Here is a 17,327-nt window from a genome sequence, read left to right as displayed (position 1 = left end):
AGAGCAGCCTGTTCCGAAATCCTGCCATATTCCACCGTCGCCCGAACCTCTGCAAGCAAGCATTTGAAGGCTCTGCACTTGAATCTGATGAGGAAGCCCAATCAGTTCTGTTAATAGATCCTCCTGTGACAGAATTATCCATGGGAAATCCGAGGAAAGTTCCATCAGAACTTGAAACCATGCTTGCGACTTCAAATCAGAAAATATCATCACAGCCTCCCTTTCTCCCTGAGAATCTTTGTGAGAGTCCTGGCTATCATAAAGTAAGGGAAGGCATAGTGGGTCGCTCCAGCCCATCCCTGCAGGAATGTCATGGCCCCTCGCTTCTGGGTCTAACCTCCAACTGAAATAGCTGGGCAACTGGGCATTCGGGCGGGACACCAAGAGATCCGTGTGTAACGGACACCCCAGCCTTTCTACTGTCCAACACCGCCCTGCATAGCACCCAGTCACTGGAATCCCATAGATACTGTGAGCTCCAATCTGCCACCATATTCTGTTGCCCTGGCAGATACTCTGCTGTAATCGAAATCTGTCTAGGCAATAATGCTAGAAATCCTTTGCTAGCTACATTAGCATCCTAGACCTTGTACCTGCCAGGTGGTTAATGTCCTATTATTATTATTTGTAATTTATATAGCGCAGATCCACTGACCCTAAGGCTTAAGGGCGCTAACAACATACAAAGGCAGACAGAACGTCCAGAGAAGAAGGTCACGGGAAATAAAGTAGTACCAGAAGGGAAGATCTAAGACCAGGGGAAGATGTTAATTAAACAGATAGGTTTTAAGTCCTTTCCTGACACTCTGTTAGAACTTTCAGTTCTAAGTTTCAACGGAAGGTTGTTCCAAGCAATGGGAGCCGCAGAATAAAAGGCTCCAACATTTGTCTGAGATAATCTGCAGTTTGGAGCAATTAGCGGACGGAGACCATTGGATCTAAGGCTATATTTGCTGGTCTTAAGCCTAAGTTCGTCATTAAGGTAGGTAGGGGCAGAGTTTTTCAAACAGTTGAAGGAGATGGACAAGAGGCGAAAGAGAATATGTTCCTTAATACGGAGCCAATGAAGTTCCCTTCTTGACCGAGAGATATGGTGTGATCTCTTTTTGTCCATAACAACCCTGACAGCGTTATTCTGCACTACCTGCAGTCTATTCACTTCACATTTTGGAAGACCGATCAGAACACTACTACACTAGTCTATCCTAGAGCTAATCCGTGCTTGGGCCAACGTCTCTCTACTAGTTTGAGAGAGGAAGGGGCTTGCATGAGAAAGTAGTTTGATATAATACGAGGATGAAGACGCCAGATTACTGACTTGCGCCTTCATGCTCAAATTACAATCCAAATAAATTCCCAGTGTCCTAACTTTTTTCTTAATCTTTATGACACAGTTATCAATCACAAGCTAGGAGTATAAATCTTTCAGTTTGTGAATTTTAGGATCAGTGCCCACAAGCATGAGTTCTGTCTTGTTGGTATTAAGGGCCAGTCCATTAGCACACATCTAACTTTGGATGAGCGAATATATCCAGTTGATTTTAGTTTCATCAACCGAGAAAATACCTGTAATAGGAATGATGCACTGAGTATCGTCAGCGTAATTGGTGAACTCTGTCATTACTGTCCAAAAAGTCAAAGAAGGGAACCGTAAAGATGTTGTAGAAAAATGGTAAAAGACAGGCTCCCTGCGGTACTCCCTGCGTCAGATCCATGGGGTTAGCTTCTGCGATGTTACTGCTCACTCGCCATTGGCGCTCCTTGAGAAAAGAGGTGAGCCATGCGGCCGCCGGGGCCGAAAAACCTGCCACCTCCTTCAACCTGGAGACCAAAACTGAGTGGTCTACCTGGTCGAAGGCGGCAGAAAGGTCCAGCAGCATCAGCATGCAGGGGCTACCTTGATCCATATGGCAAAGGAGCCTAGATTTTAAATACAGCAATGCAGTCTCAGTGCCGTGTTTTTCCTGGTAACCAGATTGTCTCTTATTTAAGATGTCAGTAGATCTTAGATAGAGTTGCGTACACTCAATTAATAACCTATCGAGAATTTTAAGCAAAAATGGAGAGTTGGAACTAGGACAATAATTCGATGGATCGTCAGGAGAGAGATCTGTTTGTTTTAATAGAGGAGTTACCCAGGAATGTTTTATGCAGGTAGGAACAACACTGTCCCTGAAGGATGCATTGACAAACTTGCAGAGAATAGGAATCAAAGAGGAAGCGCAGGCTTTTATTGTAAGTGCCGGGCATACGTCACCCTTACAGTTCGATGGTTTAAGGTTCTGAATTATCACTGTAAGGTTAGCCTCTGAGATGGGCTTAAATGAAAACAGTTCATCATTATTCCAACATTTAATGGGGGTAGCCGGGTCTTTGAAGCCCCTAAGCGATAGAGTGGCTCTGGCTTCGGCAATACCTCCATTAATTCTGGTAAGTTTAGCATCCATCGCCTCCTGTATTTGATTACACCATTTGGTGTCTTTAACAATAGGATCCTGTGTAGTATTAGTGATAGTTTCCAATTCTTTAAACACTTTGAACAGCTCCTTAGGTTTGGACTGAGCTTTGGCTATCCTGTCATCAGGAAGAGGATACACCAATTTGCCTTGTCCCTCACTAGCACCTTGACTGTGAATGATCCTGCCAGCAGCTCTAGGCAATTAATGTGCAGGTCTAACTCTGCCTGTGGCCATCTGCCGCCTGTCTCCAACTGGCCGCACTTTGGGCCCCAACCTGATCAGCTCGCATCTGACTCGATTACTAATTCTGGAGCGTCTCGGAAAATGGTTTGGCCGTTCCAAGCTTCCATGTTGTGCGGCCACCAACTTAATTCTGTCTTGGCCTCATCTGAAGGTGCTTGATCTTCAACCTCTGCAACGCTCTGTAATACAATGGCCAGAGGGAAATCGCCTGTATCAAGGAAGCTAGCAGCCCCACTACTTTGGCTAGATTGTGAAGCAATATAACCTTTCTCTTGAGGACCACCTATTATCTCCTTCCAGATCGCTCTCATCTATGACAAACATCTATGACAAACACTAGGAACTCGATGCACCTGTTTGTAATGAGATTTGATTTCTTCCTGTTCACCAGGAAACCCAGAGACGTGAGCACACTGCTCGCCCACTGTACCTGCTCAAGCAGTTGGCTTCTGTTTTGCGCTAGGAATAGAATGTTGTGTAAGTATACAATCATTCCCACGCCCCTCCCTCGAATCGCGGCAGCTACTGGCTTCATTAACTTGGTGAAGTCCCATGGAGCTGAAGACAGCCCGAAAGGCAGGCATTTGAATTGCCACGTGTGGCCTTTCCAGAGAAAATCCAAGTACGGTTGATGCTCGCTTGCTACTGGAATGGTGAGTTAAGCATCTTTCAGATCGAGCCTGGCTAGCCAGTCTCCCTTCTGGAGTATATCCCAGTGGAGATGGATCCCCTCCATCTTGAAATGCTAGTGAAACAATCCACTGTTTGGAACTTTGATAACCGCCCTCACCTTCCCTTTCCTGTGCTCTAGGAACATATTGCTGAAGAACTGTCTTGGCTGAGGTACTCCTCCATCACCCCTTTCAGTCTCAGCTGTTCCAACTCTGACTATAGCAGATGAGCTTTGGCCTGCCCAACCGTATTGGCTGATGGAGCTGCGCCTGCGCGGGAACCCATGTGAACACCAGCCTGAATCCTATCACGGTTTGCAACACCCAAGCATCGCTTGATAACTGCTACCAGTTTGCCACAAACTGCTGAGTTCGCCCCCTCCCTCACTCCCATTGGAGGATTCTCATGATGCGCGCTGCCCACCTGCTCCAGCTTCTTGATGGCAGTAGTAGCCTCTGCCACAGGTTGGGAAGAAGTTTTCTTGCTGCATGGTCTCCCAATACAGGGCCCTAGGCCCTTGAGTTCTGCTTTGTGAGCTGAACCGACCGGTCGAACTACCTGTGTAGTGACAGGCCTGGCAAATACTTGACTTGGAAATGTTTTGCAGATTGAAGACTGTGCTTTGAAGGCACTGACGAACCTATTAATTTCTTTGGCGAAGATCTTCCCAAATAAGACCTCGGGTAGTATCACCTGCTTCGTAAAACGCCAAGTCTCCTAATGTATTATCTACCTTCAGTATCCTCCTGCGCTGTGCAGATAAAGTGCAATTGGCGTTGCCTAGCATGCATACCATTCGCTGTGACCATTTGGCAAGTATCTGGGTGTCAATAGGTTCACCAATGTCCTTTACTCTCTCCGTGAGGACCATAATCTTTGCAGTGGGCCCTGCTATGTCCAGGACTTTATTGTGGCACCCTTTCCACACCCTGTCCATGCCTTTGCGGATGTCTTTGGATGTTTTTGTAATTAAACTGGGCATCCTCCAGTCCAGTTCTGGCATGCAGACTAGGGCCTCTTCATCTAAAGGTTTACATAATCGGTGCACCATGTATGCCATCACCCTGGGTGAGGGCAACCATTAGGTGGATCTAAGATGCCTGATTGCAACTGGATTGACTATGTCAGAGATCTACTCTTCAGGCTCCTCATTCTTCCTCTGTTTCTTGCTTAAGCTTGAGCCCAATCTTTTGCCAGGCATTTGGCCGTAGATCAGATCTGTGTCAGAATCCCCTGTTTTGCACCCCTGGGGCAGGGGGTAAGAGGCTGGGCTTCGTCAAACTCAGCAGGAATGCATCCCTGAGCTTCTCAAACGCATTGACTGCCTCATGGGGCTAGGGAGTAGAAGGTTTTTCTTTTCTGGATCGACATACTTCCCTGCTGTTCAACCCTTCCTGGAGGGTGTACACTTGATGAGCCTTCACCTGGGCTGTCCTCTCCCCTCTCATTACCCATAATGCTCTTGGGCGGGCTTCTACTGCTCATGAGAGCTTCCAGAACCTCCAGCCTGTCCTGCAGAGGTTTGATCCCCTGTGGCACAGCCTGCACTAGAGTTGCCCAATTCTCTCTTAAAGCTGAGAATAAGATCCTTGTCTTCCTAGGCTATTGTCCTCCTGGTTTTCTTCCTCTACCAGATTGGTCTCACTCCTCTTGGCTCTCTGTAATTATGGCTTCCTGGCTATCCTCACTCCAGGAGTCTTCCATCTCGAGGGTGATATGAATGCTGAGTAAACAATATTAAGGAATATTCTTTCCCTTTTTATACTTGTTTCCTTAAAAGTATTATTTTTTTTTAAATAAAATGTAAAGGCTCTTCGGAAAATCAAAGTAGCTCAGCCGGTCAATCGTGCCTTGCCCACTGGTTGCTGTCCTTGCTCAACCTGCGGATGTAAAATGATCTAGGCCTTTTCCTCTAATGCTGCATAGTCTCCTTGACCAGCATCATCATGTGATGTGAGTCGGGCACGTACTACGTGGCCGCCACCGTCGATGGGCACTAAATACCGGAGACACGGGCCAGAGTCCCAAGGTAGGTGTGTTCGCTCACGGACCCGGCCCGTGTCTCAGCGGGCTGTATGCTGAGTGAGAACCCTGTGTCTTTGCAGGAACGCTACGCGAGCATGCAGCAGCGGCCGAGTGACTCCGCTGCGCTCCGAAGCAGAGCATGGTCTCAAACTAAAAACGAACACCCAATGCTGAACGGGCACCTTGTCCCCATGAATATACGTGGCTCGCTACAGCTGTTAAATTATATCACTGTGCTCCAGAGCAGAGCACAGATTTCTCAGCCTAAATAAAGCAATTTATACAGCAAAATGATAACACAGGTGTTACCCTCCTGTATATACACATCAATAACACATATCCCAGTCCTCCAATGACTTAATGCACGCAATATTAATTTTCCCTAAGGAGCATAGACAAAACAGTACTTATCTGCTTGAAAGCAGCAAAAAGAAGAGGAAAGGACATAGTTAGGATATGACATGTAGGAGGGGACATAGTTAGGATATGACATGTAGGAGGGGAGAGGTCCTGTTTGGTCAACTTTCAGTATAGAAAACTGGTGGATCAGGAAGGGACTCGTGGGAGATGGAGTTCTTCCTTGAACAGTCTTTTTCCAAGTTGGTTTAAAAAATACAAAAAAAAATGTCTTCTATGGTAAGTCTTAAGTTTAGAAGGGCTGCTGGAGAGTAGCATTTAAAGAAGTTAAAGCATAATGCTCTCCTCTGGTCTTGAAATGGAATGTGTTTTGTGTAATACTGTAACATTATACTGCTGCAGCCATTTTTCTTGAAATCTGCTGGCACTTGCATGGTTTCTGCTATAATGAGAAGTCCTCTATGCATATGGGTCCTTGTTCAGTTGAACCCTGTATAATTTTCTTGGAAATAAGTTCTAAAAAGTAGTTTTTTATTTTGTTTTTTCAGATGGAAGTGGATTCAATGATATCAGTGGTGCATAAGAACACTGCAGGTAATTTACTAGCAACAATCCCTAATAGTTAGTATCGACCCACACCCAACAATTGTTGGGTTATGTTGTGTCCTGGTATTTAAATTGGGGGCTAGGGACAGCCAGTCTCTACCTCTCCTGTCCCCTCCCAGGCTTCTCGTTTAATCTCTAAAAGTCGGGACACAATGTCCTCTCTCTCCTCCTCACCCCCTCCTCCCTGCTCTTCCTGTGGCCCTTCTTCGGCCACCTCTCCTACCTCCTTCTCTGCCTTTCCCCTGTTCTCCCCTGTTGGGTTTGACTCACGACTGCATTTCGGAAGCTCGATTGTGAGGCGGAGTTCGGCTACATTGGCTGCCGGTGGTGAATGATATGGAATCTATCCCTGCACTGCGTTGGAAAAGGAAAGACAAAGGCCGTGCTCGGAGCTGCTGGTGTTTCACCTACTTGCTTACTATCTTTTATGAGGCAGGGAGAGCATGCAGATACGTCTGAGACTGGCAGAGTGTGATCGGCGATGGATATCTTTTGACTATGGTTTGGGTGGTATATACAATGTACCTGCATGACTGTAATAAGAGTTATACAGCGACTATATGATGCTTGCTCACGGTAACAGTATACACCTAGAGGGCAATGTGGTAAATGTATTGCGAACGTATTGTTGCTTTTGAACATGAACTCTTTACCTGGGGGTTTTGTTGAAGTATATGGATGTGTGGGGTAGTGCTTGGGGCATTGACATGGGCATGATATTGTCTATTGCAGTTGCTATAGATGTTGGGGTATGATGCAATCCTGCAATGTGACAATGTGACGATTGCTTAATGTTAACATAAAATGCCCACAAGGATCTATACTCTAGTGAGATGGGTGGTTTCTTTGAAGCGTTTGCTGCTGTTACTGTTTGCTGTCTGAGTAGCACAAAACAATGTACTCGTATGAAGGTGGTGCTACAATACCAGTATATGCCTCCAGTTATCCCAGATGTTTACTTTCATTGCCCTCTTTTTTGTGATATTTATTCACATATTAATATGTACGGCGAGAGAGGGACGAGGACTTTAGGCAAAAATCTGTGTTAAGACTAGTTACTGAGTTTCTTTATTTTGGCATTGCATTGGATATTGGGGAGGGTCTGGTATGGCTGGCGAAAGCGAGTGGCATTTCGTTGGGATGATGATGTGTGTATATGAGCATGCCACAATAGGGAGTGGGGATGGTCATACTGTTTACATATTGACTGCAAGGGGGTGGCTGGGTTATATAACTGCTACTTATGTATTCGCTATAGTAGTAATTGGTGTACTGGGAAATCATACACTGATACTGTGAGTAATTTGTGTTGTTCCATGTAGCTGGTAGATAAATGGAGGGAGAAATTGCTTTGCAAATGTGTTATCTTGGTGATGGGTTGGGGGAAGGCAATGAGGATGGCTATACGGTGCATATATTGGTTATTCAGATTGTAGGAGCGGATATGGAGGGATCAATGTGTACAGGGGAGTTTGGTAGAGTTGTTAGGACTACATTTTTGGTTGTGGATTTATGTTGGGGTAGTGGTATCCAATTAGTTGGAGTCGAGAATCTGGGTGGTTAATGTTATAGATTGGTGGGTATATGGATGGTCACTTCAGATCTTACAGTGAGCCTGAGAGTGATGTAAATTGTGGGGCTAGTAAGAACATGTGCGGTGGGACTGAACATAAGGTTGTATGGTGGGAATTAGATGGGTGGTTGGATACCAGGGAGTGTGTTGTTGAGGGGGATGGAGATAAATATTGATTGTAGATTTGAAGTCTTTCGGGCATAGGCGTCTGGTAGGTATGGTTCAGAATGCTGTTGGACATGTATATTGGGGAGCTTATAAGAAGTCTGATGGTCATCAGACTGTGTTGTTGAAGGTTATGCTATGGTGTTTTGTACACTGTTAGTATGCTTGCTTGTTTTTGTGTGGTGGTGTTCTGTGTGTCTCTTTATGTTTCTATTTCCCTTGATTTCTTTGTGGGTTATATAATGGACGGCCGGCTGTGGAAAATGAGATGCTTTGATTTGTTCTTTGATACCGAGATAGATGGTAGGACCCTATAAAGTAAGATGTCTTTAAATTTGATCTCATGGAATGTGAAGGGTGTGAATAGTGCTTCTAAGAGAAGGAAGGTATTGGTGATAACTTGGAGGGGTGGGGGGCATAGTGTTTCTTCAAGAGACCCATTTGATTGAACAATCTGAGGGATATTTAGCTAATTTTAGATATACACCTACATTGTCGAACTGTTACGACTCCAAATCGAGAAGGGTGAGTATTTTCCTGCTAACCCCTTTCTAAATAAAAGTTGAAAAGGTGGTAAAGGATGATGACGGGCGCATTATGTTGGCGGATGTGATACATAATGGTGGGAGGATGACCATAGGGTCTATTTATGCTCAGTGTTCTGTGAATGCGCAATTTTTCACCACTATGGGTAGTTTATTGAAGGAGATGAGAGGGGAAAACATGGTCCTAGGGGGTGATTTTAATTCTATGTTGGACAGCAAGCTGGATAGGAAATCTGACTGCAGAAATAACGGTGACAGTGTTAGTAAATTGTTTCGTGGCTTTACAGAAAAATTTAACTTAGTGGATATATGGCGGGAAACGCATCAGATGGAGGCATCATATACATTTTATTCTTCAATGCATGTTTCATATTCACGTATAGTTTATATTCTTATGACCGAACGTCTGGTTACCAATGTGTTGTCTTCGGATATTAAGGAGAGATTAATTTCAGATCACTCACTTATTGAAATGAAGATGTCAGTCTATAATTTGAATGGCACCAAGAAGTTGTGGAGACTAAATGCAGGAATGTGAAAATATTCAAAGGTTACTGAAGGGTTAGGGACACTTATTAGTGTGCATTTTGACGAAAATATGGATACAGCTGATATAAAGGTGGTTTGGGACTGTCTCAAGGCAGTGATAAGAGGGGAATTGATTAGTAGATCAGCTACTACTAGAAGAAGAGACCTGGAAATGCTTAAGAAAAAGGAAGAGGGTAGTAAGAATATGCAGAAGTTATGTGCTCTTTCTGGTTCTGAGAAGAATGGGCAGAAATTGGGATTACTGGAAGGGGGAATGAGGAATAGCTTGGATACAATGGCGGAGAAGGGAATTCTTTTGGTAAACAAAATTGGTGGGTGTTCGGGGATAAGAATGGGAGAATTTTGGCAAATAGGTTAAGAGGAATGATGGAGGAATCGTATGTTACGTCTCTTCTGACGGATGAGGAGAAATTACTACTTAAAAATACTGAGATGTGCAATTGCTTCCGGGATTTTTATTCACAGTTGTATAGGGAGGATAGCTCCCCAAGTAATGGTGATTTGAGAATGTTTTTGATTAAATTAAGCTCCCAAAACTGTCCCCAGAAGGTAAGGATAGGGTTGAAGCCGATATAGAAGTATGTGAAGTGTTAGAGGCAATAAAACATCTTAATGGGGGAAAATCACTGGGACAGGATGGGTTGATACCTGAATTTTATAAATTATGTGCAGGAACAGTTGGCACCGATATTATGTAAAGTTTTCAATGATTTTCTATCATCTGTGACTATGTGTGAATGAATGAAAGGGGCTTTAATAACAGTCATTCCAAAACAAGACAAAGATAGTCGGAGGTGTGAAAACTACAGGCTGTTGAATGTGGATTTGAAGCTATTCACAAAGATTTGGTCAAATAGGTTGTACAGCTATATGGGGGACCTGATTGATAAAACGTAGGTAGGGTTTATCCCGAGAAGATCTGGTTATGATAATATTAGGTCAATTCTGAATGTTGGGTACAACCAGGGGTAGGGATTCAAAAGATTTGATAGTTTTTTTGGATGCCGAAAAGGCCTTTGATAGGGTACATTGGAAGTTTTTAGACTACATGTTGAAAGAGATGGGTTTTATTCCTAAATTTTTTAAAGCAGTTTGTTGCATACAATTGGATATATCAGCAAGAGTACGGGTTAATGGGATGGTGTCTGGGCCTTTTTCCTTGTTCAAGGGTACCAGGCAAGGCTGTCTGCTGTCACCATTTTTGTTTGACTTGGCGTTGGAGCCTTTGGCTACGTATATTAGGCAGAATAAGGACATAAAGGGGAATCTGAGTAGGTAACATTTAACTGAAGACATTGAGTTATGCCGACGATATGGCTGTATTTCTTTCAAATCCTTTAAATGGGGGAAGGATTCGAAAAGCGATGTTGGAGGAAGTGGGGCAACACTCGGGGCATAAGATTAATTGGACAAAAACTGAGATTTTCCAGTCTCGAGTTCTTATAATACTAGAGTGTTAGAGTTGTGGGAATGCAAATGGTCTCCAAAAGGAGTAAAGTATCTGAGGGTTCATATTGTGAGAGATCTGAGGGAACTTGTGAAGGTGAATATGGTTCTGAGTAAAATCTCAGTGGCTATTAAGAAGTGGGAAAGGTTATCTTTTACATTATGGGCAAAGACAAATGCATTGAAGATGGATCTGTTACCGCAGGTTTTATTTTATTCAATTTCTTCCGCAATTAATTGTTAAGAAATATCTGAAGAAGCGTGACAACGTTTTTCAAAACTTCCTATGGGGTGATGGAAAGCGGCAGCGTTTTCCCAGATAGATCTTCTTGCGGAAGGTGCAGGATGGTGGGTTTGGGTATCCAGATCTCTTTAAATATTATCAGGGCTTCCTTATTAAAAAGGGATCACATTATTGTGATAGGGAAGGGGCTGAAATTCCAATTTGGTTGGAAATGGACAAAGAGATTTGTGCACCATTTGCCTTGGATGCCGTATATACAATGGACAAAATCCAGAGAAGGTACGTTAAGCTTCAGCAATGGTGGTGACTAATAAGGCCCTGGTAGCCTGGTTTAAGGGGAGTAATCAATATTTTGGGGTTAGCTATGATGCTTCCATATGGTATAATCAGGCTTTGCAGTTGAATAACAAATGCTTGCATTGGCAGAGTTGGATTGTGAAGGGTATTCTTAAAATTAGGGATGTTATTGTCATGACCCTCGCCCAAAACCCCCTCTGGCAAACCCATTGGCCAGGTGGAGTCAGAACTCGGGCCTCTAGAACCTGGCATCCTTTTCCAAAACCCTCTTGGGGCTACTCCTGGCACCTATGGCGCCAGGCTCATACACCATGAAAAACATGTGCTTGGGAACTACTTAATGTGTTCTCAGCCAACATGGAGGCTTCCACATAGCTTGGCTCCAAGGAAGCAAGCTATGCGGTCTAGTGTTTTGGGTGTGGTAGCCTAGGGACTACTTTACTTGGACTATTTTGTTGGGGCTATTTAAACCACACCCGAGCAAGACAACACGCTTTTGTGTTATTTTGCAGCTTGCAACGTGATGCTCAACGTGTCAAGCTCTTCCCTCGAACCTCGGAGAAGCAGAACCTGCAAGGAGACAAAAGGAACATCATTAGCAGCAGCATCTTACCTGCAGTCTTCATCTTTAGCCACTTGCAGCTACTGAGAACAGCTTCCTCGAATCTGCATGCCTCTCGGACAGAACGACTTGAAAGAGGAAGATAGAGGCAACATTAAAGAAAGCAGTACAGACATTTGCAAGTTACGAACTGCTCAAAAGGCTTACCTGGCTGGTCGCCTCTCGGGTGGCACCACTCCGGACATTCCACTCGTGCTGAAGAACACCGCGACCTACAAGGAAGGAAAACACTGGTTAGCAAAGGCGTAGACTTTGCAGCGCTGCGCAAAGCTCTTACTTACCGCATCATAGCGCTCTTAATATGCCATCATTTACCAGCGGGGCTCAACCAAGCCAGTTCACCGCGCTGAAACTCTGCATACCTACAGGAGAAAAAAGACATTTTAAACAAAGAAAGGCATGCAGGATAGCAACAAAACTAAAGAACAGCAATAAGACCTACCTGAACAATATCAAACGGGCCAGCGTCAGTGAAGTAACTGAACCGCACATGCCCGTGAAAGACAACGCGCCCCTGCAAAGAAGGCAGGACAGAGAGCACGCCTAACTCTACCACCAGGTGAGGAGAGGGCCCAGAGGGGCTGAAATCATACAGGGGTGGAGGGAGGATACTTACCCCGGTCGGTCAGCCTTGAACGCAGTTCTCCTGTATTTTCAGGCAGAACCTTCCCCGCAGACCACATCTGGGCAAAGCTGAGAAGCATACCAGCGAGTAACCCGGCTGGGTGGCGTCCCTGTGGATACCAGGTGAGCGTAACAGTTATGGAAGGTTGCAGGGTCTTGAGTTTTGAGGTATTATGGGGTAAATACCATTTAAAATAAATAAGGAAATAAGATGCTACCTGGATTTAAAAACTCTCCAGACAGATGATTTGCAAGAGGAACAGATTTTTAGGAAGTTGTTTGATGGAGTGGAACATGGGGTGTCTACCTATATGAAAGTTATGAGAGTAGAGTAGGAATATATTGACTCATGGTTCGTGTTGAAGGATGTGTGGTCAAATGATGTTGGCCTACAGATATCTGATGAGTGGGAAGATTTATCTCAAGTTAGTTTCAAATCTAAACTGGATATGAATTTAGGCAAAAGATTATTGGGAGACTATATTGGACGCTGGTAAAGATGTAAAAAGTTAATCTCTTAGATAATGATTTGTGCTGGAGATAGGGCTCACTCTTACATTTGCTTTGGGACTGTCCGAGGGTACTAATGTTTTGGAAGGAGGTATTGGCTAGATTGGTTGTCGCTCTGAAAATAAGTATTCCTAGGTCGGTGGGGAACATGATTTTGTTGATGCGAAGAGGTAGATGGCCTGTTGCAAGGGAATTTGATTTTTGGATCGATAAGGCTTTGATGATTGCAATTAAACTGATTTTGAAAGTTTGGAAGAGTAGGAAAAAGCCTATGGTAGAAGATTGGATTGTTGAAATGCAGTTATTGTCTAATTATGAGAAGGTATCGTTGACGTTGAAGAATAAGGGTCGGAGGGATGTTTATCTCTTGTTATGGAGTGCATTCAATGATTTAGTAAGGGGGATTTTTTTTCTCTTCTCTGTTCCTTTATTGTCTTGTGTCACTGTGTTGTGCTATTTTACTGTGTTTTGTTATGTATGGGGTGGGAGACTTTTAGAATACTGTCAGATTGCGGGTTTGGAACTGAATGAACTGGGAATTAGTTGGGTTGATATTTGATGATAGTTGTACTGTAAGACTTGATGTATCTCTGCATTCTATTTGTGATGTACTTATTGTAAACTTCATAAATATGAACAAAAAATTAAGAGGAGAAATAAATAAATAAAACAGGTTTATCCCTGTTGCTCCAAAACCATCAAGTATCACATTGGCACCCTAGGGCCTGCTCTGGCTAACTTCTGTAACCACTGCTTCGCCACTGGAGTCTTCCCTTCCCCCCTGAAGCACTCACTTGTGCAGTCTTCTTAAGAAACCCTCTGCCGACCCATCCTGCCCGGCTAGCTATCACCCAATCTCCATCACTCCTTTCCTAGGCGAACTCCTGGAAAAGCTGTCCATCTCTCAGCATAATCTTCACACTGAATGTTGATTGTCTCTGTGACCATCAGTCTAGTTTCAGAGCTGCCAGAAGCATGGAAACTGCTCTCCTGATCATCCGTGAAGACCTGCTCTCCAACCTTGATTGCTCTAACACCCCCTGCGTCCTCATCTTACTTGATCTCTCTTCTGCCGTTGACATGGTCAAACATGCCATCCTGCTCAATCGTCTGTGATAACCTGGGTATCACCGAACAGGCCCTGTGGGCCGACTTCTTTCATCTCCGATTGACCCTCCCATGTCCAACCTGGGTCCTTCCTCTCCTCTATCTCTACCTGTGGTGTTCCCCAGGAGTCTAACCTCTCTCCCTGGCTGTTCAACCAATGTATGGCACTTCTTGCCCACCGCATTGCTGCTCTGCCCCAGCTTTCAGTGGTATGTGGGTGATACTCAGCTCATTTTCAGGCTCCCTTCAGCCACCTCTTCTCCTTCTCTCATCTCTGACTGTCTGCAATCCAGGAGTGTTGTGCCACCAATGATCTCTGCCTTAATGCCAGTAAGACTGAGATTCTCCTCATCGGCACACCCACTCCTCCTTTCCTGTCACTCTCTGGCCGACCTCTCTTGGCCCCCTTCCTGCTCGCACCTGTGAGGCTAAAAACCTCAGGGTCATCATCGACTCCATACTCTCCTTCTCTCCTCACATCTCGGACATCTCTAAGAAGTCCCACTACCAGCTGCACCTCCTCAGAGGTATTCTTCCTTTCCTCTCCTCCCCCCAGAAGCTCACTGTCTCCAGAGCTCTGGTTCGCTCTAGGCTGGACTACTGTAACAGCCTCTTTCTAACTTTGCCTGCATCTACTCTCCGCCCTCTGCAACTCATCCAGAACAGGGCTGCACCACTTGTCCTTGGCCTCAAGCCCAGGCATCGTATCTCTCCAGCACTGAAATCTCTGCACTGGCTCCCAGTGGCTGCAAGGATTAAGTTCAACACCCTCTGCATTGTCCACAATACCTTCTGGGGCATGGGGCTTCAATACCTTCAACTCTCTCTTCCTAAATATCTTCCTTCTCAAGCTCTTAGCTCATCCGCCTCTAACTCCCTCAGGGTCGGTCGCTTCTCCAAGCAACGAGTTGGTGGTAAATCTTTCTTTGGATAGGGCCTCCCTCTGGAACAGCCTCCCTGCCACTCTGAAAATTGAGGAGAACCATCTCTGGTTACAGAAGCACCTCAAGACCTTCCTCTTTGCTTCTGCTTTCTCTCCTCCTCCCCCCTGCTGAACTCCTGGCTGAAACTGCACTGGTCACCTGGCTACCCTCTGTTCTCAGGCCCAGGTCCCCTCCCCGCCAGTTGCACACCTTGCACTCTGGGGCTGGTTCTTTACCCCTACATCCCCCTACCAGCACTTGACACCTGATGTCTCCACTTACCCTTCACCTGCCACCAGCTGGCCGCACTTATTTATTGTTCTTATTTATTGTTTTTATTTATTTACGGTTTATCCTATGTACTGCACTTCCACTCCCCCCTCACACTTTTCCCCTCCCCCCGTATGCCCCAATGCACTTGCACAATCTCAATGTTACCTGGCCTAGTAGGATCGCTGTCTGTCTTCCCTCTGTTCTCCCATGCCTCGAAACACTGGTGTACAGGCGTGTTATAAATGTCATATCATATATCAATGTAGGTCTATGAATTGCATATTTATTTACTTTGGGTCTGTAGCCTTGCCGGCAACGGATTAAATCTCCTTATTTTCTTGTTGTGAAAATGAGACAACTCTGAGGTTGCAGCTTAGCATATTTCCCAGTAGAGTAGAAGGCAGAGCGGCATCATGTGACGTCACTTAACATGATGGCCACCACCAAGGACGGCGATGGGCCAACCACAAGATGACGGATGCCGGCACAGCACAGGATGTCCGCAGGGGACCAAACCCATCTGTTCCAGCAAGTGAAGACTGAACTACTGGAGACGAACATCGCGCCTCAACGCTCCAGGAGTTCTTATCGAGACGAACATCGCGCCTCAACGCTCCAGGAGTTCTTATCGAGCGGACGCTCCATCTTTCTTTTCTCCTGCTTATTCTTGCTTCCACCCCTTCCTTTTGCTATTTAGCTTGGTCTCCTTTCAGCCACCTTTTAAACTTCCTCGGTTCCTTTCCTCTGCTTCCTACTTAGTTTTTTATTTTTTTGCTGCCTGCACTCTGGATCCCAGTCTACTACTCCAGACACCATCCCGCATTATCTACTCCTGCGCCTACTCAAGCCATTCTATGTGTTTTTTTTTTATTAGCTACCTGGAGCATTTGCCCATACTTTGTTTTCCTCTCAGAATCCACTGTACCCTCTGGTGTTACACCTATGCTGCAGTCACTGTGGAGCCTGAGAGGACTCGGCCTTGCCTCTTGCGACCCGTCAGGTTTCTCTACACTCAGGTAAGGCTGTCCCCTGACAGTTTGAGATGCCCTCAAAATCTAATGGTGCACATGCAGGAATTTGTCCGTGGTCCAGTCATTGACCACCGAGGTTCATGCACTGAGGGCGAAAACATCACCTTAATGCAGTGCATGACTGCCCGGAATCCCATCCACGCTAAAATGCCATCCCCGCCACTAGCTATGGGGCCATTTGGGGGTTCACCTGTCAAACTCAAGGCTTTTCTGGATGCTTGTTCTGTACAGTTTACTTTTAAACCTCTGGCCTTCACTACTGTTGGAGCAAGAATGGGTTAAGTGATTTCTTTTTTTTAGATATTTTTGTTTTTTTGGTCAAATATGTTTATGAAGCATTTCTTTTGAATAACGGTAGCTAAACCAGACAGTTCAAGTACATAAGTAATTGCACAGAGTAATAATAGTACAATTAATTATCAACAATGTAATTCATTTAGAACAAATCAGTGTATCAAGGTCAAAAAGATGAACTGCGAGCTATTCGTCGTAATTTTAGAGTGCGTGAATATTAGAAATGCAGTGGATGTAATATCATTCAATGTGAATCCATGTAACAAAAATACACACAACAATGACTAAACAAGGTACAAAGGGGATTAAGGAGAGGGAACGAATAAGGATGGTGGAACAAATAATTGTTTAGGCAGTAGCGTTTAAGAAATGTATAAATACATTCCCTTTTTCATTATAACTTTTAACATCGTTTAATGAGTTCACACGTTTTTCAATCCTGCGCACATATCAAATGTATTTCTACCAAGCTAAATATGACAACTGATCCAGGCATTTCCAATTGGATTAGATGAGATGGAAACCAATCACAAGTTACAGTTTCAAGGAAGAAATGTTGGCTATATCAGAATTTCCATAGATTCGATAATTACATTATCTAAATTAAGTTGTGCTTTAAAATGAAACATTTTTATTGTAATGTCGACCAAATCTTTTCCCAAAATGATAAAAACAAACCTATTTTGGAAAAATACCGTGCTTAAAGTCTGTGTTCAGATTTTTACATGACCAGTAATGACAAATTAATTTCGGGGTGAGAGG

At 44.5% G+C, this 17,327-nt stretch overlaps 1 protein-coding gene across 1 annotated transcript in view; it reads left to right on the top strand.

The window, feature by feature from the left end:
* Positions 1 to 17,327, top strand: part of EFCAB11 (EF-hand calcium binding domain 11) — a 1,000,500-nt gene that overhangs the window by 246,314 nt on the left and 736,859 nt on the right. The window contains exon 3 of the mRNA XM_069637434.1: positions 6,305 to 6,350. Within this exon, the coding sequence (XP_069493535.1) occupies positions 6,305 to 6,350 (46 nt within the window). The remainder of the gene's footprint in view (positions 1 to 6,304; positions 6,351 to 17,327) is intronic.

This window comes from Ambystoma mexicanum, chromosome 14 (assembly GCF_040938575.1).
Source record: "Ambystoma mexicanum isolate Mex_15411 chromosome 14, UKY_AmexF1_1, whole genome shotgun sequence".
Taxonomy (NCBI): domain Eukaryota; kingdom Metazoa; phylum Chordata; class Amphibia; order Caudata; family Ambystomatidae; genus Ambystoma; species Ambystoma mexicanum.
The sequence above is the reverse complement of the archived record's forward strand: the minus strand, read 5'-3'. Positions and strand labels throughout refer to the sequence as shown.